The sequence below is a fragment of the Microtus pennsylvanicus genome, chromosome 17 (assembly GCF_037038515.1).
Source record: "Microtus pennsylvanicus isolate mMicPen1 chromosome 17, mMicPen1.hap1, whole genome shotgun sequence".
Classification (NCBI taxonomy): Eukaryota; Metazoa; Chordata; class Mammalia; order Rodentia; family Cricetidae; genus Microtus; species Microtus pennsylvanicus.
Genome location: NC_134595.1, coordinates 30,797,584 through 30,815,178, shown reverse-complemented (window position 1 = coordinate 30,815,178; position 17,595 = coordinate 30,797,584). Strand labels below are relative to the sequence as shown.

The window sequence follows — 17,595 nt, the reverse complement described above, 5'->3', positions numbered from 1 at the left end:
AATTTCCTGGGGGCTGGAGAGATGGCTCAGAGGTTAAGAACACTGATTGTTCTTCCAGAGGTCCTGAGTTCAAGTCCCAGCAACCACATGGTGGCTCACAACCATCTGTAATGAAATCTGGTGCCCTCTTCTGGCCTGCAGGCATACATGCAGACAGAACACTGTAAACAAAAATAAATAAATAAATCTTTAAAAAAAAAAAAAGAAAAAAAAAAGAATTTCCTGCCCTAAGCTGCTTTTTCTGCTTTTTGGTTGGTGTGTTTTTATTATAGCAACAGGAAAAAATTAGAATAGAAATTGTGCCTTATTAGAATAGAAATGGGTATAAGTACTAAAAAAAAAAAAAAAAGAACTCAGTAAACATTGTGAGGTTGGCTCCTTTGCCTGGCAGACTTATAGAAGGCATAGAAATGCCTCAAAGTGGGACCACTGCCAGAAATATGCGTGCAGCCTCTTGGCCCTAGCGGGCCAACTCACCACTTCTGCACGTTACACGCAGCTCTAGACAGTGGTATGCCTCTTTCTCCCTATATATTTATGTTTAAAAGCAATATTTGCTTGTGTACTTTTGAACTGTATATAGGTGTAGAAACATTTCCTAATGTTCATATATTTCTTACTTTTAGTTTAACAAATACATTCCTGTGTCAGCCTTGAGGTTATTTTTTCTTAATGTGTTGCCATTGTATTGTTTTGAGACAAGATCTCATTATATAGCTTGAAGCTCCCTTTGTAGACCAGACTGGCATCAAACCAGCAGCCATCATATTGCCTTTGGCTCCCAAGTGCTGGGACTAGAGGTGTGTGTCACCACGCCTGACAGAGAAAACATTTTTGGTTTATTACATCATAATCAGTATAATTCTTAACTCGTGTTAAAATGGAATGAATTAGTACATATAAAAAAGAATTTTACTCCCATGGAGGAAAATCAGGTTTTGTTAGCTTTCTAGCATTTTTCTCTCTGTATTTGGAAAACTCTTTAGTTTTAAGTCATAAGAACGTAGGAATCAGTGGGCAGGGCATTGAGTAGATGGCAAGGCAGTGCAATCAGGTCAGGCAGCACACACTGTCTCAACTCTCTGTATCCAGGAACAAAGCCAGGACCATGGCTGTCAGACATTCGCATCGGCCAAGTAATTCTAGAAGCTGTACATTTTAATTCTTTGTTTATTGGGGCGTTTTATGATCAGAGGACAACTTGAGAGGGCCAGTTCTCTCTTCCTCTATGTGCGTCCCCGGGATCAAACTCAATTCATCGGATAACAGATGCCTTTATCTGCTAGAACCCTAGCTCGCCCAAACCGTGGGCTGTTTGGTTGTAATTGACATTTTGAGATGAAATCTCCCAAATGTAATTCTACTTAAGGTATAAAATCATTGTACCCAAGCAAAAATGTTACCTGTGAGAACTTCATGTCATGACTCCAGGTACAGACACCCAGCTCAGAATTCTATCTTCGTAACTGTGGTCATACGTAAGTTGTGTTCCAGTCTAGTCTTGCCATTGGGATCTAAGTGTCTGGTAAAATGAGAGGGTTTCTGAGTGCCTGCTTTCTCAGAGCAGCCAGGATGGCTAGGGAGTCCTTGTCCACCTAAGGTCCTGTTTGATTCCCTGGGGCCTCCCTCCTCTAGAAGGTGAGCTTTGTGCCAAACACCAGAGCTGCCTCGCCACCCTCTTACTACATCTAGATTGTGCTTAAATTCCATTTGACAAACAGCAGGAGGTTCGCAATTGAGAGGAGCAGTCAGGGATGCATGAGCAACCTTCGCCTGTGCTTTCTGTAGCACGTTCACTAAGGAAATCTGCCTTCATTTTCCAGCAGTTTGACATCCAACCACCAGACAAAGCACTGGCAATACTAAGTGAGTCCTTCAGGTATCTCTATTTGAATGTTTTGCCCTGCTCCTTTGAGTTCAGATGGACTTCCTATCTAGACCAAAGTTTTTCTCCAAGGTCTGTTTCCATAGACAGTGAGAAAGACTTGGGAATCCTTAACTTAGGCGGGTTTTTTTTTTTTTGGTTTTATTGTTGTTGTTTGGGAGGGGGCTGGGTTTTTTGGCAGAAATATTTATTTATTGTAACGTGTTTACCCCATTCTCAAGTGCAAACTTTGTAGATGACAGTGTTAAGAGTTTGGACGCCTTTTGTTTCATTTCTGTTGCTGTGATACAGTGCCCTCACAAACAGGGTTTGTTTCAGCTCGCAGCTCCAGCTTACAGTCCATCGTTGACTGTCAAGGCAAGAACCTGAAGCATCTATCTAATCACATCATAGCCACAGTTAAGAGCAGAGACAGATGAGTGTGCCCAATCTTCCTATTCAGCACACTCCATGTGCTCTGCTTACAATAGAGGGCCCAAAGCCCTTCCCACATCAATTAAGGCAGTTAAGACAATCTCCCCCACAGATGTACACAGGCCACCCCTGGCCACCCCTCACTAAAACTACCTTCCCAGGTCATTCTGAAGTGTATCAAATTGATGATTGAAAGCTGACCATCACAGCATCCTTGTTAGAAAATGGACAAAAAAAAAAAAAAACATTGGCTGTGGTGTTGGGCATTATCATCATGGACCAAAACTGGACAAATTCATTTTGAGTTTCCTAGGTGTTTGGGCCTTATAGACGAAAGCTGGCATAAAAACACATGTAGGCAGAATCATCTTGACATGTTGCTAATTGGCAGGAGTCTCTGTAGGCTGGGGAGATTCAGAGGACCTGGAAGACCAAAGAGGAGGCTCTCCCCTTTTCCCTGAGCATGCAGCCTATTTCATTGTACTGAGACGGATCTTCCTAGCCCAGGCTGGCCTGAAACTCTCCTTGTAAGCCCAGGTTAGCCTGGAGCTCACTGTCATCCTGTTTCTACCTCTCCAGTACTATGGTTCTCTCTGTGCCCCACCGCACCCTGACTCCTGCACTGTGGTTCCTGGTGTGCCCCACCACACCCTGACTCCTGCTCTGTGGTTCCTGGTGTGCCCCACCGCACCCTGACTCCTGCACTGTGGTTCTCTCTGTGCCCCACCGCACCCTGACTCCTGCACTGTGGTTCTCTCTGTGCCCCACCGCACCCTGACTCCTGCACTGTGGTTCTCTCTGTGCCCCACCGCACCCTGACTCCTGCACTGTGGTTCTCTCTGTGCCCCACCGCACCCTGACTCCTGCACTGTGGTTCCTGGTGTGCCCCACCGCACCCTGACTCCTGCACTGTGGTTCTCTCTGTGCCCCACCGCACCCTGACTCCTGCACTGTGGTTCTCTCTGTGCCCCACCGCACCCTGACGCCTGCACTGTGGTTCTCTCTGTGCCCCACCACACCCTGACTCTAACACTGCTCTTTTTCTGTCGTGTTAGCCGTGTCCCACAGCCTCTATCTTGAAGGACCTCACATGAGATAAAAGTGGGAGAGAATCGGGGGAGACTCTGGTGTAGCATGTGGTGGCTCTTCTATAAATACAGCCTAGAAGGGTCTGTATGTGACCTCAGGGTGCCCAGGAAAAGTATGAGTACCAGAGCTGGTGGGAATGGTGCCAGCAGAGAAGCAGCCAGCCAGCTTAAGGCAGGCCCAGGAAACAACCTCAGAGCTGGAACCTTGATTCTCACTGCCCCCCTCCTTTATATCCCTGCCTGCTTTCTTAGTTGAGCCTTGCTCTTGAGACCCTAGAGGCAATGGACACAGCCCATGAGGGTGGCCCCAGGAGAACAGCCAGGCAGAGGCGGTAGAGCAGGAACGTGGCTGGCACGGGCTCAGAGCACAGCTCTTGTTTCTTGTGGAGGGAGCCCTCACCCACTCCGGAGGATGCTGTCTCTGTACTATGGGAAGGAGTTTACCAAGAGGCAGCTTCAGGGTGGCCTCAGAGGAGGCATGTGAAGAATCCCAACAGCTGTGTGTAATGTCTCCTTGGTAACAGTGGCCCCTCCCAACTTCTAGGAGGAGTGGGACAAGAGCAGGGTCTTGTTATTCATGGCACTGTCGCCCAGAACATGAGTCTCAGAATAGTGTGGTTCCTTTCCAGGGTATTCAGACACTCTTATGCCTTCAGAACATAACAGGTGAGGCAGGCCGGCCCTGAGGTTTTGACCAGCCCCCTCACACACAGGAGCTTTACTCTTCCACGGGCTGTATCCTCAGACCGAATCAGTCTGGAGGACCCGGTGAGCACTAGCACTGTGGTGCTCAGCTTCCGGGCCAGAGTTACAATGTGACGGATGGACTGGACCTGGAGTTACAATGTGACCGATGGACTGGACCTGGAGTTACAATGTGACCGATGGACTGGACCTGGAGTTACAATGTGACCGATGGACTGGACCTGGAGTTACAATGTGACGGATGGACTGGACCTGGAGTTACAATGTGACCGATGGAATGGACCCTCACAGGCGAGCCAAAGGCGAACTTCTTCCCTTAGGTGGCTTTCTTCTGGTGCTGTGTTGTAGCAGTGAGACAGTCACCAGTCCAGGCTTCACTTAGCATGTGTGGTGATCTGGTCCATGCTGCCTCTCAGCAAAGGACTCACCTTGCCAGTGTGTGCCCGTGTACATGTTCACGTGTGTGTGCCCGAGGGCATGAGAACGCAAATTCTTCCAGCCCTGTCCCTTACAGAATCAGAAGCCTGATTTTTTTTTAAGCCCCTAGTTTTCCAGGAGAAAATCTGAAAGTTGGCCAGATTTGGAAACAGCTAATGGCCCACTCACTTAACAGCCACACCCCATGAAAACCTTCCACTGAAACAGGTTAGAAGAACTTCCTGGGTTCTGAACCCAGAACAACTAGGAAAATTAAAAATTAGGAAACCAGCAGCCAGGCATGGTGATGCATGAATTTGATGCCACCTGGTCTACATAGTGAGTTACTGGACAGCCAGGGCTATGTAGAGAGACCCTTTCTTTAAAAAATAAAAAATAAAAGCTAATATCTCCAAAGATTCGCCTATCCCTCTATCCCTGTCTCTCTAACAGACACATCCACAGGCTGTGGGCATGATTGGCTTAGCCTTAGAAGAAAGCACCTAATTACATTTTTTAGTCTAAAATTGGTATGACCAATAATGTGTTTTAATGTTGAGCAACTGATTCAAATCATTAAGCCTACAACAGAACTATCTTTCTTCATTGTCTGTGTGATATCCGAAGCCACTGGGGTGACGTTTTTGTTCTGCAGAATCTTTATAAGGTCAGGAGTCAGGTTTCCCACCTCCACCGTGGCGCCTCTGGAGACTTGCTATGTGCTGATCATAAGGGGTAGCTGCCCTATCAACAACGTCCCTTAAACCCAGTAGTTGGCGCCCAGTGGGCGAGCCTGTGTGGTGCTCTTTTTGTCCTGTGGCGGCTCTTTTGCTGGACTCACTGGTTCTCTTGTCTTTAGACATTGTAGCAGGGCCACTCGACTTTGTAACCGTTCTCTGGGCAGTGTCTGCAGCCTTCCTTCGCGGGGCACCACTGGCATTCACAGCCCCCTTTTCTTCCTCATAATCTTATACTTCACGATGCACAAAGGTCAGGTACCAGTGTGTGCCAGTGTGAGGCCCCCTAGACGAGGTCGTGCTGGCTTCTGTGGTCTGCAGTCCGTCGTGGTGTTCATCTGACTTGTTTATTCCTAGGGAATGTCACTAGTACGTCTGGGTCTCAGATGGCAAGCGGCATCAGCCTGGTCTCCTTCAACAGCCGACCCGATGGCATGCACCAGCGCTCCTACTCAGTCTCCAGTGCCGACCAGTGGAGTGACGCTACAGTCATTGCAAACTCAGCCATCAGCAGTGGTAAGAGTGGGCGCAGACCGAGGCCATCGCCAGGTCCTCTGTGAAAGCCAGGGGCTGGGCTCAGTGCCCAGGGCATCCATGCTCCACGGGGAGCATGGTGCCATGGGGCTGCTCTGACAGTGGCACACATGTCTCACCAGTCATCTGAGCACTTTGTCCTTGATCTCCTGTCTCATGCACATCCCATCAGTCACCTTGAATCCTCTTCACTGGTCAGCTTTGGAAGTTGAGGCTGAGGAGGGGACAAGTATCTTCTTACCTGTGGTTCTGCAACAGAGACATGGTGAAGTTGAAAGCTGTTTCGTACCAGTCTTCTGCCCTCCGTGGATGGCGAGCATCTCGCCATTTGCACATAGTTCGTACTGTCCTGTCTGTTCATTCTGCCTCTTAGTCTTCTAAGATTCCTGGTGTAGCTTCTAAGTTCTGGGGAATTCCCTCTGCCATCATCTCTCCTAGATTTTCATAGTTTGTGACAAGTGTGGCTGCTTCTTGGGGGACAGATGTGGCACCCTGGAAACTGCCTTTTGACGTATGCGTCACAACATGAATTATGCACTGTGCCCCGTGCACTGGCTGGTGCAGCTTGCTTTGCCTGTGGCGTTCTGTCTGTGGCCTGTTCACCGGTATTTAAGGGAATTCCCACTGTTGTATGTAATCTATCAGACAGGGTTTGAGAGTCATTTTAGCATAATTTGTTCTAATTAAAAGATTCCACGTCAGGTCTTCCCTGTGGACCCACCAGCTGCTGCTACAGGACGCTTGCTTTGGGTAAACACCGTCTTCTGATTGTTCCACAATGTTCCAGCAGACGGGGCCAAGCAAATGCTTCCGAGCAAGCCTGCCCAAATGCAGGAGAGAAGTGGGGTCAGGAAAGGTGGTCTGAACCAAGGACTATCTGACAGACAGTTTCCAGGAATTGGCTAGAAGGGCAGGAGCCCAGGCTGCTCCCAAACACTCGGGGTTACCATGTAGTCTCTCCCTCTGGTTAGTCCCATCCCACCTTTAGTGTGCAGATCCATCAGGGGCCAGCCTCAACCCACACCATTTTTAAGGAACACAGAAGCACAGAATCCTATGGGACAGTTAAGTAAAATGTGTGTTAAGTGCATTACGAGACTTCTCATCGCCAGACATTGCCCTTCTGTCCTTCATGGCAGTAACCAAAGAGACGAGTGGGAGGACTTTCCGTCATGTTTTCCCTTTCACGTGGTTGATACAAGACCTTCCTTTGTATAATCACTTTATCCACCAGCTCACCTCACCCCCCCCCCACACACACACAGAAACCACATGTCTCTGGTCTGTATATCAGGGGTACCAGGAACTTGCCACTTGGCTGCAGTGCAGGCAGGGCCCAGGACCATTAGACTTGACCTCCACCAGCAGAGTGAAGGGCTTATCTTCTGCCCAGCACTAGAAGTCTGTTTGCTCTGCCCTCCTGGCCACCCTAAATTAAGATTTCAGCTTCAGAGAACTTTTCCATCTTTCCCCTTTGACATACAGGTACCCCTGGGGCTTCTGCCTCTAAGCAGCTACGAGCAACTCCTAATTAGATAGATGACTTTGTAGTGGGTAAAACTGGAGGAAGGAGGCTCTGGCTAAATTAAGAGGAGAAGGCAAGAGGAACCCATTCTGTGAGATGGAATGCCCCACTGCTTTATGGCTATTACTGTTGTAGAGCTTTACATTAAATACCTGAGGTTTAAAATTAAACGTCTAATATAATTTGGCATTGCTAACGTGAGCCCGGCATCTGCCCTCAGAGAAAATCCAGACAGCTCTGTTCAGGGTTTCAAATTGCTGTCTGCTGGCTTGCGAGCAACACCGGGGATTGGATCCCTCTTCCACTAAGTACCACATGCTGCGACGTGTAATTTTTTAAACGCTGAGTATATTCGTCTTGCACTTCTGCACTGAAAAAGGCTGTTCCAGTAGTACATGAAAAATTAATTTTTTTACATTTTTCCTCACTCTCCTAAGTGTTTGACAGAAGTAATTTTTGCAGCAAGAGAGAATAAAAAACTGGTGGCTGTAAATTCCTGTCCTGGAACCTCTTGTGTAGACTTTTTATGGACCCAGAATTGATCTACATGTCAGATCCTGTTGTGGTCTCAACTGTTTATCACCGTAATGGCAGTAGTGAGCCCGGGAACACCAACTTATAATCCTGGGTGAAAGAAATTGGTGTTTGCAGTCAATGAAGAGAAGCTTAGCATTATTGATAGATTCAGAACAATTATCTCTGCAGCTGCTATTGGCTGAGGGTTTCCTCAACCCTTACTAGAAGCCCATTATTTTTTCTTTTTTACTTATCATCTTCTTACGAGTAATTTTCTCTGGAAGCGTTAGAAGTGAGTGTTCCTGCTGCAAGCAGGGGGCCCTGGAGGGCCATCTATAGCAAACTTGGTTGTCAAAGCCCATGTCAAGGCAAGATGTTTGTTTTAGATGCATCACCTCTGTGCCAAGGGCAAGAACCAATGTCAAGGCCCCTGTGAATTAGTCTTTTATTGTTCCGAAGTGTCTGACCCTGTATGCCACTCCCCCAACACTGCCACAAATACCCATATCCATACCATCCCTTGCAAGTGCTGTGCCAGCCCTGGCTAATAGCCTCAGCGGTGGCCGTTGCTGTGGCAGCAGCACCCTCACCCCTCCTCCCCGACTGTCAGGGTGTTCAGAGTGCACCACCCTTCCACAGATGGCTTCAGTCTAACAATTTATCTTCTGTCTCAGTGTATGGCTGCCATGGTGAATACATTTTTCCATATAACTTTTCAGCTCTCTGCAGTCTTTCTTCATGCTCCCGGGCTCATGTAGCTTTGGCAGTGTTGAGCACAAACACCATTTGGGCTTTCATGTTTCTTCAGGGAAGTCATACCTGACGTCTGTGTATGTGTATTTGTACCTGCGTGCCTGCATGATTGGGGTAAAGTGGGCCTCCAGTCAGTTGTATGCCTTCCTGCTAGGATCTATGTCAGTGGTTCTGATAAGGAAGTGCTTAAGTTTTGCTAATTTTCAAGTATTTTTCCCATTATGCAAATGTTGTGCATGGCTATTTTAATGCACCATTCCTCTGGTGATCATCTTCACTTTGTTTTGTTGTTATCTTATGCTGCACACATCCAAGAAAGGTCAGCAACCCTGCATTTGATAACAGAAGGGCTCCAGCAATCACGCTGTCTCTGTGGATTAGGACTAAAACTTCAGTGTCTTTGTTTTAATTTGATGGTTTGGGGTATTTGTTTGGGAAGATTTGTTGTTAGTTTTATCTGTGGGTATTATACTGGCAATTTTAGGACCTGACCAGAAGGTGGCAGTGGTGTGACACTGCTTGGCTTTGACCAAGTTGTTGTTAGCTTATGCAACTTTAATTTGAATGGAGGGTTAGACCATGTTTCATGCCTCCTATCTTGACATTCATTTCCTGAGAACCATGGCACGCTAAGACCACACTTTTAATAAAAATTCACATTCACACAGGTCTTTCTTACATTCTTTTCCTTCTGTGGTTTTGTTTTCTAAAACAGGGCTTCTGCGGAGAATTTATCATACACATTACCTGTCTTTTTTTATAGTGCTTACTTTTTTAGGGAACTGTATGATGGAAGAGAGAGATGTTTGCTCTTCACCAATGGATCCTGAACGCCCCCTCTGTCAGTCCCTCCCAAAGTTTCTTGCATTGGAGAACCATCCCCTGGTTAGTCAACCTTCGGCCCCTGTGCTCTCACATCTCAAAGGCTGACACTCTGTCTCAGCCCCTGCAGGGCAGGGGTCTGCTCTGTACACCATGCTAGGCAGCCTCATTAGAAGGATGGCCCAGGCTCCCTTCTCTGCATGTGGTCTGAGAAAAAGCAGGAGCTTCCTGGGTAGCCAGCCACAGGGGGAAGGTGGATTTCTTTCCCTCCTGATCAGAATGCTGAGTAACTTTGTACTCTGCCTCCTTAGTTCCTGGCTATCAGCTATTTCCAGCAGTAGCTGCTGACCCAGGAGAAGTAGGACAACCACATACCACCCCAGTTACCAGGACAGGGAGCACTGACTTTCATGCCTAAAGGCCAACAGGCCTCTAAATACCACCGGACAAAAGTCTAGGAATGTTTGACAATGGGTCATTATAGACCCCATGCTCAGAGTCTTCTAGATCACTGGTTCTCTCCCAGAGGTGACTTGAGTCCCCTAGGGAATAGTCATCAATAACTGGAGCCATTTTTGATAGTAACAATGGTTCAAGAAGGGCGATCTGGTGGGTAATAACCAGGATGGGAGTAAGTACCCCACCCACTGAAGAGTTTCGTGAGTAGGGTTAGCTGAATCGCATAGCAGTAGTGGCAAGGCCTGGTCTCCTGATACAGCCTACGGTCGAGAGAGTCACTGCAGGGCCTTGTCTGCAATCTGAGTTCTACACAGCTTCTCCCACTGCTGCTGTAGCAGAACTGGTGACATCACAAGCTCAGTGGCAATCTGGTTGCCACTACCAGTGGACACACCTTGACATTCACTAAATAGTTACTGCTTGACAAGGCCTGTCTTAGTTACGGTTGCTGTGATGAAACACCATGACCAAATGCAACTTGGGGAGGAAAGTGTTCGTTTGGCTTATGTATCCTGAGTCACAGTCCATCAAGTGAAACCAAGGCGGGAACTCAGACAGGGCAGGAACTTGGGGAACTAGCCTAACCAACGCAGAGCACATTAGGCTGTGCTAACATCCCAGGGATGCTGTATGAAGTGGGGATACCACTGTGCCGAGGATTGGGAAGACCCTGCAGCAAGGAGAGGGCTGGGCAGCCTGTGGCTGTTGGTATTGTTGCAAAGAACAGAGGGGATGGGCCTTGGCCCTTACCTAATCCTCAGTCTCCAGGCTTGAACTGAAAATGACTCAGATGGTAGAGCTAAAGGACTAGATCCATGTTCAACAAGCCTCCTGTACAAACAGCTGAAAGGGGGAACCAAGCCCTGAGGGTCGGGAGCAGGAGTTAAGCACAGCTTGTCTGCAGGATGACACCAGGCCCTCTCTGCTCCTTTGTGGAGTTACATTTCCAGGAAGATGTTGGCAGATTGGGACGTATTGAGAACATAAAGCAGGTGGCAGGAGGCAGGGCAGGCTCCGAAACTGTCTTCTGTTGATAGGACCGTAGAAGATGGAGGCTGGAAGTCACACGGTGGCAGCAACTTTCTCCTTGCCCTTGCCTCAGAAGCTCTAACCTTTCTGTTCTACAAAATGGTTCTCAGTCTTGGATTGCCCTCTTGGATGCTTTTTAAAAACACTCAAGTCTGTGGGCCATACCTGTAATGGAACATTTGGAAGACAGAGACAGGAAGATTGGTAAGAGTTTAAGACCAATGTGGGCTGCATAGTGAGTTCCATGCCAACTTGTGCCACGAAGTGAGTACCAGTCTCTAAATACATAAGCAGCAATTTCCGGGACAACCATTAGAGATTGGATTCATGTGGGTTGAGGTAGACCAAGAGAATCGCAATGTGCCCCAGTGTTTTCAAATGTGTAGCCACTTGAGCAGCCCCAGTGGCAAGAATGTCAGCTGAGCGCCAGCAATTGTCTGCTCCTTCCTTACTAAGGCTGCAGGGTGGCCATCCATCTCCCTCTTGCAGCTGGGACTTCTTCCATCGAGGGTCTGTGACTGAGCCCTGAAACCTTTCTCCCCTGAGTAAGGAAGCTAAGACACCGAGTCATGAGGACAGTCAGAGGACATTCGGTGGAGATCTGTCTATGTGGTGTCACTTAACTTAGCAGCTCTTGCCATTTGTCCCACAAGTGTTTGTTGACTGTTTGCTGTGCCACCTCACCACGCTGGGCCTGGATGTGGAGTAGAAGCCATACAATTCCAGAGTCTCTCCAGGTTGGAGAGCGACAGATAATCGATGAGAAAACAAATTGAAATGTATTTGTCAAGTGGAGAGAAAGTGGGAGGAGGAGGAGAGATGTCTTCATGATCGGGCCATCCCGCACACTCTCACACGCAGGTTACTATGCTTCTACTGGCCACAAACATACATTCATTCACTCAGCAGATCCAGACTACCCTCCGACCTGGTGCCTTTGCTTGAATCGTATACCAGTCAGACATATACACAGAGAAACTGTGCATCTGTACTGAGCGCGTGCAGACATGTCATTGTCCTGAAGCAGTACCCATGTCCTCGGCATCTGTGCTGGTTAGGGTATTGAATAGTCTGGAGAATGTGTATGAGTTCCTTCCATATGAGAGACTTGAGCATCCATTGCTTTTTGTATCCCAGAGGGTCCTGGACCAGTCCCTTTCAGATACACAGGGAAGATTAGAGCAGTTAAGCCCTTCATCATGAACAGTGGGGCCCTGACACACATTGGTAGTAGTCCCCAAGAAGAGGGGTGTACCACGTGGATCTCTTTAGGCTGAGAACACATGCTGTATACATAAGGAGGGCATGTGGTGACTGAGACGTGGCGCAAGGCATCCTTGAAGCTCAGTGGGTGGACATCAGGGCAACAGGTGGAGGTGAGGCACAGAAAGACTCCAAAATGGGTCGTGAAATGGCAGTAATGTGCCCAGATGGCTCCCAAAGGGATTTTGAAGTCGGTCAGGATCCATGTGAGTTATATGAAGAGTGACAGACAGGGGCAGAAACAGCAAGGCAGTTTGTCTCCTCTCCCACATCTCCTCGGAGTGTAGATCCAGCACCAGCATCACACACACAACCCCCACTTTATAGCTGCCTTAAAATGAAACACTATGGCCAAAGCAACTTAGGGCTGAAAAGGGTCATTTGGCTTATACTTCTTCATCATTTTGTATTATTAAAGGAAGTCAAACAGGGCAGGAACCTGAAAGCAGGAGCCGGTGGAGAGGCCCTGGAGGGGTGCTGCTTACTGGCCTACTCCATCCTGCTTTCTTACAGAACCCAGGACCATGGTGATACACCATGGGCTGGGCCCACCCACATCAACCACTAAGAAAATGCTCTACAGGCTTGCCTACAGCCTGATCTCATGCAGGTATTTTCTCAGTTAAAATTCCTCTTCTCAAACAACTCTAGCTTGTGTTAAGTTGACACAAAGTCTGCTAACACAGGGACCGTTTTTTACTGCCCTAACACAGAACTGTATTTTAGTTGCTTCAGTTCTTAAGCTTAACTCCAGAACTTTATGAAATTATTTAGCTGGGTTTGTTGTTGTTGTTTGGGGCCCTTACATTTTCAGTCACATTTTTTTTTGTTTTGTTTTTGTCTTTAGTTTAAGGTAGACTACTTCAGCGTCCATTGTAGTTTGGTGGGGAAGCATAAATGACGTGTTGAGTGTGTTCATTATTTCTTCAACTTCAAAGAAGACTGCATGATCTTCCATGAATTCCTGATAAGACTTTGTCTCATAGTTGAGTGCCATTCTTAGGCCTAGAAAATACTCCCTTGGAATTCCTGTGGTTTGGTCAGAAACTCAGTCTGGCAGTCCAGCAGTATGAAAAACTGTAATGCTACCATCGCCTGCAGTCATCAACAGTCGGCATAATCTAGGTCTTGTGCCTTCATGTGAGAGTGTAGCTGTGTCTGTTGTGTGTGGAGGCCAGGGTCAGCCTCAGGTGTTGTTCCTGAGGACACCATCTACCTTGTATTTTGAGATAGAGGGTCTGACTTTTGCTTGGAATGTGCCAGTTTGGCTAGGCTGGCCAGCAAATGTCTCTGCCTCCCTGTCTTAAGTTACTCTTCTATTGCTGAGATAAACCACCACAACCAAGGCATGTTATAGCAGAAAGGGTTTATTTGGCTTGTAGTTCTGGAGTGGTAACCATCCATAATGGCAGGAGCAGCTGAGAGCTCATGTCTCTGAACTGTAGAGAATATTTACTGGGAATGCCCTGTCTGTGACTTTTTGAAATTTCAAAGACCACCCCTAGTGACATGCTTCCTCAAGCAGCTCCATACCTCCTAAGTCTCCAGAAACAGGGCCAACAACTGGAGCCAGGTATTCAGATGCCTAAGACATATGGGGGAATATCTTACACAAACCACCATAGTCCGCAGAGCTACAAGTTTTTTGGTTTTTTGGGGTCCCTTTTTGGGAAGGTTAATGTTTATGGGTGTTTTCCTTGAGTGTATGTCTGTATACCGTGTGTGTTCCTGGTACCCTCAGAGGCCAGAGGAGGTTGTTGGATGGATACCTTGGGACTGGAATTAAAGACAGTTGTGAGCTGTCATATGACTGCTGGGAATTGAACCTGTGTCCTCTGGAAGACTGGCCAGCACTTTTAACTGCCAAGACATCTCTCTCCAGCCCCAAATTCTGGAATTTCAAGTGCACACCACCACACTTGGATTTTTTTTTTAAACATGGGTTCAGAGAATTGAATTCAGGTCGTCACACTTGCATGGCAAACACTTTACCAACCGAGCTATTGCTACAGCCCATGGTCAGGTCAGATCATTCTCAGGCTTTCCTTGCCTCCTGTGTCAGAAGTTGTAAATGTGTAGAGACCTAAAGGGCATTTAAGAAAATAAGGCATGAAGAAGAGTCAGTAGAAGCGAGCCCTGAGAAAGGACAGTTAGAAAAACCTCCTCAGATGGCCGGGAGGACACGGACTCACAGAGGCAGAGGATGGCTGGCACCGTACATTTCTCCATTCGTGTTTATATTCTGTAGTTTTGCATCTTGAAGCTTCTGTCAATGGGTGTATCTTATGTTAAATCTCTGCCTGATTATCTGACAGATAAGATTATTAACAGAAAGTGTTATTAATATTAATTACACAATGATACTAAAAATTTTATATCACAGAAGCAGATGGTTATTTAAAATGAGTTTAAGTTTTAGCCTCTTTATGAAGAAGCATTTAAACATACTTAGTTATAAATGCTATTTTAATTGATACATTATTTCTACAGTGGGGATCTTAAAATCTTACTGCGGTTGCAGGGAAATGTTTCTATGTGTATTTCAACCTCTTAAAGCTTGCACTTACTTGCAGAAAAGCAATCATAATGCCATTTCAAGACAGAGTGGGAGAGGGCTTAATAAAAGCATATCCCCATGATTCTCACAGCTGCTTATAGTTCCAAGAATCCGGCACCGATGTGTGAACAGCTGTCCAAAGCATTCGTCATGTTCACAGTGCTCTGGGTCATCTTTTCTAGGTGGGCATGCTATTTTTTTTTTTTACTTCTCTGGATTCTGCACATAGCCGAGGTAAGCGTAGCACTTGGGAAGTATTTTCCTACAGACGGAGCAGAATCCCTTCATAAGCATCAACATGTGAAGCTCAATTTCTCAAGGCTGGAAATTCAGCTTTAACCCAGCCCAGCGGTCGGCCCTTTGTGTGACAGCAAGCATTGTTTTTAATGGCAACTGGTGAAGAAAGCATCACCCCGCCCCTAGCCACACCCCCAGCTTCACCCTGACTCCCCAGGTTGGGCTGCAGCCCCAGGGCCTTCTCCAGCATGTTAGCTGACTGGAGTCCAGAGGTTTGTTTCTGCAAGTGATCGGATGTGTCTTCAGTTATAAGCAAGCTCATTCTTGCATGGACGGTGTCATTGATATTTTTCCCAAGAAAAGTATTAAAGTATAATCTATAATTATATATACATATTATAATCATAGCACATCAAAATGGGTGGTCACAGACACTGACAGAGTTCAGCATACAGTGAAATGTTCAACCATGCCTCATCTCCTGCTGTGTCCCCTTATCTCCCAGATCTTACTCTTGGCAGTTGAGCAGATGCAACTGGAATCCCCCTACATCTGAGGCTGAACATGCCCAGTGGGTTACACTTAGGTGCCCACTTTCCATATAAAGCCTGTGAGCCCTGTACTCTTGGCACTATCAGCAATTTGTGTTTTCATTTCCTCTGCTACTCATAAGTAAGAAACAAATACAAGTCATTCCAGTGACCTAAATCCTTCTAGATGAACCAGCAAAAGCTGGCTGCTGCCTGCTCCTAATGCACGGATTAATTCATTGAGTTCCTTGACGACCACAGCACCCAGGTTCAGGGTCTCTGTTTCTGAGGAGTGGAAAGTTCCACTGGGAAAGAGAAAAGTTAGTGAGATCTTTGCCCAGGAGAAGGTGTCCTGGGTCTGGAAGTAGAAAGACCACTTGAAGGCTGAGGCTGTGCTTGGTGAGAGCACTTGGCTCATGTGGTGGAGACCCTGGGTTCAGTCCCCACTGCCATAGAAGGTAAGGAATTGGATGAAAGAATGTACACCTATTGCCTCCTTTTCTGTAGCTCTGATCCAACTGGGGAAACGCGAAGAATAGCCATGAAGCTGTTTCCTGGGAAAGTGGGGTGTTTTGCTAGTAAGTGCCTGCCTGGCTATGTGAGTACCTCAGTTCCTTGTCACACTGCTGTCATCAAGGAAGAAAGGGTTTAGCTGGCTCATGGATACGTGGTACGGCCATCACTGCGGGGAAACAGTGGCTCACAGATATGTGGTACAGCCTTCACTGCAGGGAGACAGTGGCTCACAGATACGTGGTATAGCCTTCACTGCAGGGAGACAGTGGCAGGAGTGGAGACAGCTGGTCACATGGCGTCTGCAGTGAGGGAGCAGAGAGATGACTACTGCTTGGTCACCTCTAACTCAGTCCCAGACCCTCACTGTATGGGGCAATGCTGCCTACATTTAGGCTGTCTCTTTCCACGACTGCCTAATCTAAAAGCAATGTTACAGACATGTCCAGAGGCCTGTCTTCTGGGTGATCCTATGTTGTGTCAACTAGACAGTATTAATCTTCATGATGAGGTCTGTGCTGGAGTTTGAGCACTCAGAAGATACAGTGGACAGCTACATCTGGTCTGGATGGTAGTCCTGGTGCACCTGAATGAGTTTGGAGTAAGAAATCCCTGGTACCTGATCCAGATTACTAACCTGGGGAATGCTTTCTCACCTGGTGGTAACTGAGCTTCCTCCTGCTCATCAAGACCACTAGAGTTGTCAATCAACAGGACCCTGGGAAGGCCAAGCTAGAGGATGTCCCAGGTGTGCAGGCGGGTATGGGTAGAAAGAGAGAAAATGAGCCTGTGTAGTCCAGGGAGCAGAGGCGGGTAGTGCATTCTAGGAATATAGTCAGAAACAGGGTGCAGTGTGTGCAAGCAGGTGGAGGGGGGTCCTCCTAGGCTGGGGAGGCTTTAGGTAGTTGCTGCTTTCAACCTCACCCTGGGGGATCAAAGGCAGCCGTGGGGAAGAGGAATGGGAATGAGGTATGCTTTGATGGATAGCGATCCCAGATCCCACCTCTGCTGCACCCACTCCTGACCCTGCTGTCAGCCACAGCGGGCTGGGCCTTTTGCTTAAGGAAAAAGGAGGAAATGTCAGTTATTATGTTTTGGAACACAATCTTATCTTTTCGTTTGATTTTTAAGGCAATTTTCTCAAAGATCAACCATCAGGTCTGACTGAAGTGTATTGACAAAATTTTAGCCACGGTGAAGAAAACGCTTTAAACCCCAAGAAATCTGACCCTGGTTCTTGGAACACTTTGATAGAGCTACCTTTTTTCCTTCCTTCCTTCCTTCCTTCCTTCCTTCCTTCCTTCCTTCTTCCCTCCCTCCCTCCCTCCCTCCCTCCCTCCCTCCCTTCCTTCTTTCCTTCCTCCTTTCCTTCTTTATTTCCTAGAACAAAGCCTAAATTCCAAAATCAGTGTTAGGAATAAAGGAAGTTCACTAAAGCAAATGAAGTCCATTCTTCTTTTGAGTGGTCTAGCATGAATGCTAAATTACTCCTTCTTCAGTGCCAGAAGCGATATTAACCTTCATTTTCTTTCCTGTACAAAGGTAATCAAACCCAAATTATTGCACATGGCAGATGAGCCCTCTACCACTGTGCTCCATCCCATCACAGTC

General features: G+C 47.1%; 1 protein-coding gene across 8 annotated transcripts in view; it reads left to right on the top strand.

Annotated features, from left to right (window-relative positions):
* Positions 1-17,595, top strand: part of Agap1 (ArfGAP with GTPase domain, ankyrin repeat and PH domain 1) — a 448,779-nt gene that overhangs the window by 316,054 nt on the left and 115,130 nt on the right. For 4 of the 8 annotated variants that reach the window (XM_075951804.1, XM_075951802.1, XM_075951800.1 and 1 more), the window contains exon 12: positions 5,604-5,762. The exons of the other annotated variants lie outside the window; for them this stretch is intronic. In XM_075951804.1, the coding sequence (XP_075807919.1) occupies positions 5,604-5,762 (159 nt within the window). The remainder of the gene's footprint in view (positions 1-5,603; positions 5,763-17,595) is intronic. 8 annotated transcript variants of the gene reach the window in all.